The sequence below is a fragment of the Dipteris shenzhenensis genome, chromosome 27 (genome assembly GCF_047967505.1).
Source record: "Dipteris shenzhenensis isolate YYH24624 ecotype China chromosome 27, Dip_SZ_1.0, whole genome shotgun sequence".
Taxonomy (NCBI): domain Eukaryota; kingdom Viridiplantae; phylum Streptophyta; class Polypodiopsida; order Gleicheniales; family Dipteridaceae; genus Dipteris; species Dipteris shenzhenensis.
Window position 1 is genome coordinate 18,591,446 of NC_141622.1, and position 4,092 is coordinate 18,595,537.

At 39.9% G+C, this 4,092-nt stretch overlaps 1 protein-coding gene across 1 annotated transcript; it reads left to right on the plus strand.

The window, feature by feature from the left end:
- Nucleotides 1-1,965: 1,965 nt before the first annotated feature.
- Nucleotides 1,966-3,778, plus strand: LOC147883980 (uncharacterized). Its single transcript, XM_087398774.1, has 3 exons — nucleotides 1,966-2,617; nucleotides 2,931-3,092; nucleotides 3,349-3,778. Exons 1-3 carry the CDS (start codon nucleotides 2,327-2,329, stop codon nucleotides 3,565-3,567), a joined length of 672 nt encoding a protein of 223 aa, XP_087254900.1. The 5' UTR covers nucleotides 1,966-2,326; the 3' UTR covers nucleotides 3,568-3,778.
- The last annotated feature ends 314 nt before the right edge of the window (nucleotides 3,779-4,092 follow it).

Sequence of the window (4,092 nt, forward strand, 5' to 3'; positions counted from 1 at the left end):
TATATATGCTATGTTTCTTAACACTCTTGTACATTTATAACCTTTACTTCTTCATTGCGGTGTAATTACCTAAGATTTTTTTCTTTAGCTTTATTTCCTCTATAAATCTTCTTAAGTAATTCCCATTATGTACTTTAGATTTTTTGCTCTTGATTTTCTATTTTCTAGTGGAAAGTTCTAATGATGAGAAATTTTTTATCAATTAATCTTTAGAATGACCGTTGAAATAATGTGTACTATGTTTACTTGGCTCTTGCCTTCTCCTATGTTAGTAATTTTTTGTTGGGTACTTTTGTTTCATTTAGATGTATTCAAGTTACTCTTTATTCCTTGAACTTATTCATTTATTTACTAGACTAACCATGGATTGTTTTGTCTTGTGTAAATAATTTATTATCGTATTCATTCTTAATCTTGTAAGCACTCTAATTTCCTTTTAAGGATTTTTACTTTACACTTTATTTCTGAATTGTGCTTTCAAAAAATATATAGCTGTTTATGATATTTTTTCATGTTAACTCCATCTTGTTGAAGACTGAGGGCTACCTTGCTTGATGTTCTAAATACTTACTTGAATTGAGTGGAGTACCACCCCCTTATATCTAAATTGTGATATTTACTACAGAATCTTAATGGTTTTCTAGTTCTTTGGTATAAGCAATAACAAGTTGGGGTGCACACACATTACATGTCTTCTTTCACAAATCTATGTTGTTCTAACATCTAGGTTTGTTTAGATGGTGGCAGGTAAGTGGACCCTGACCTTGGAGCCTGTACTACTTGACGGATTCGACACTTGTATACGCATTTTTGAAACCTTACTGGGGTTTGGCCATTTGATATCAAACTCGATTTGAATGCTTCAAGTGTTTATTCTCCATGTGTGAATTATTTCTATTAATGTTTTTTAGCTATGCTAGGATTGAATCGATTGTATGGTTCATTTATTGATGGGATTATTAAATCTAAACACACACACACACACATACATATATACATACATACATACATACATATATATATATATATAGAGAGAGAGAGTATATGTATTTATTTATTTATTACTTTACACACACACACAAATATGTATACTTATATTTACTTTATATACATAATCTCTTATATTTGTATATATTTATATATATATTTCATATACATTTGTACATGAGGCAATGCACAAAAGAGGTTTGGGGAGCTTCAGAGGAGGGCTGTGTAGGCTCAATGGGAGAGGAGGGTTATAAGACATGGCGGTCATGGGGGGTAGTAGAGCTCAAGGTGAATCCATGGGGCAGAGTGGATCGAGAGAGCCGTGTCAAACTTATACTGGCTAAAATTCCCGTACACATGTGACACGATGTAAGAATCATTTATGCACGATGTAGCACTGTAGAGTTGAAGCGTTAAAAGACTCCTCAGTCATTTATGCACGATGTAGCACTGTAGAGTTGAAGCGTTAAAAGACTCCTCAGAAAGACTCCATCTACAATGACTGACGCTTCAACTCTACAGTGCTACATCGTTCAAAAATGAACGATGTAGCACTGTAGAGTTGAAGCGTCAGTCATTGTAGATGGAGTCTTTCTGAGGAGTCTTTTAACGCTTCAACTCTACAGTGCTACATCGTGCATAAATGACTGAGGAGTCTTTTAACGCTTCAACTCTACAGTGCTACATCGTGCATAAATGACTGAGGAGTCTTTGAATGCTTCAACTCTACAGTGCTGCATCGTGCATAAATGATTCTTACATCGTGTCACATGTGTACAGGAATTTTAGCCAATATAAGTTTGACACGGCATGCTAGCAAATACGTTTTGACTAGTGTTCTTTACAAGGCATCTATGCTCCCTATAAGGGTTAAAAGACTCCTCAGAAAGACTTTGGAGGTTCGTGGGAAACAGCAGTGAGCACGGTCAATGGTTGTTTATTATTGTCTATGCCTTCGAAAGCTCCCACAATTTCTCATGCAGCATGTGTGAGAGTCAGAAGAGAGAGAAAGAGCTTACAGTGCCCTTGGCGATTCAGAGATAATAGTATCGGAGAAAGACTGAAGTAGCAAGCAATATATCAGACCCAAATGGCAGGGGGGGAGGGGAGGGAAGCCTCAACAAGTAAGCGAGAGGCTTCTGTCGAAGTTGCGAGAGCCCCCTAAACAATAAAATCAGAGATTATAGTGCCCAAATTGGCATAGAGAAAGAGAGAGGTGCGAGAGAGATTAGCCTGCCTATAAGTTGCCGAGAGACAGAGAGCGAGAGAGAGTGAGAGAGAGAGAACAAAAGAGAATCGCATTCATTCGATTGCAAGAGAACACGTAGAGCCTAGTCCAATGGAGGAAGCCCCTTGCCCAGCGCCCCTTGTTATCGCTATCCCCCTCTTCCATAACTTCACAGCCCTGGATGCCATCGGCCCTTATGAGATCCTCCACATCCTCCCCAACACCATTGTCAAATTCGTCAACCATGCTCCTGGCCTCGTCTCTGCCGACGCTGGCTTCCTCTCCTTGCAAGCGACTGCTTCATTCCAGGACTTGCCACGTCCCGACGTCATCGTGGTGCCAGGAGGGTTCGGAACATCCGTTGCAGCCAAGGATCAGGTCTTTCTGGATTGGATCAAGGAGGTAAACCTCTTTCTAAGGCTCCTAGTTCTATGTCTGCTAGAAACATGAGTTCCATCTCTAGATGTTATCGATGTCATGTGTCTAGATTGCATTCATCCAATGTTGTTAAGGCAGCGACTTCGCAAAGATTGTTTATCTTTTTGCTGCTTACAAACATGAGTTCATCCCCTGGATGTCATTGCCAGTTTATAAGAGAGAATTTTTTCACGAACAGTAGGACGAGTGTATGATCTACTGGGTTGAGTTACTGGGTTCTCTCGTGAAGGTACTCTAAAGCACAGAAGCTAACGAACGACTTGATTGCCCCTGTCAGGCTCATAAGACTACAATCTACACCGCATCAGTGTGCACTGGATCTATCATCTTAGCAGCTGCAGGGCTCCTAAATGGCCTGGAGGCCACGACTCACTGGTCTTGTTATGAGGCATTGTCAGAGCTGGGAGCAAAACCCACAGAAAAGCGGGTAGTGCAAGAGGTAGAGATTGCAATTTGATCTTCACACACCCACTACAGCTGCTGCCAGTCATTTGTGCTGGACACAATGGCAGCAGTTGCCAATGTTGGATTCAATACACTTTGCCATATGCACATGCAAGACTTCATAACATCCATGATTCAATGTAGTGAAGGCCACATTAATTTTTTCCAAGCACTGAAGCATTAAATCTGCATGTGTATATGCAGGGCTTGACGATGATTGCATTAATACTCTGTTGTATTTGTTTGTGCAGGGCAAGATCATCACTGCAGCCGGTGTTTCCTCGGGCATAGACATGGCCATTACGCTGGCGAGTTTCCTCCGAGATGAAGAGACGGCTAAGATAGTTCAGCTGTTCATAGAATATGATCCTCAGCCTCCTTATGATGTGGGTTCACCAAGCAAGGCAGGAGAAGAACTCCTAACTAAAGCCAGAAACTACGCCTTGGAAATGTCTAAAGCTCTTGGCTAATGGCACCATATTAGTCCACAAAATGTTGAAATGAATAAGGCTTACAGAATGGGGCCACTTGGGAACATTGGGTGGAAGAGAGCAAGAAAGGCTTTGAGATAATAGGGCTTGAAGCTCATCTTACATTATCTTCTGAGCAAATTGAGAAAGCTTTTCTCCATAATTGAAAAAGACAGCCACTCCGATGGCATGTCTCTAAGCTTAATGTTTCTATATGCTGCCACTCGGAACAGGAAATGGAAAGGATCTCTTAATGCAGATCTTAATATATGAACAAGTGTCTACACAAATTGATATAATATTCAACATGTTTCCTCTTTCAAAACAGAATTACAATATTTAGAAAGTACTTAATGGGTCTTGGATCCTAGAACCACCTATCAGACTCATAATATTCATAGACTTTTTGTGAAATCATCCGTTCTAGTTCAGTCCCTTCAAAGAAATCATCAATAATGGAGATAATTGTAAGCCCATAAAGTTCTTCTTGAATGATGAGATGAACTTTTCTCCATGAGATAAGGA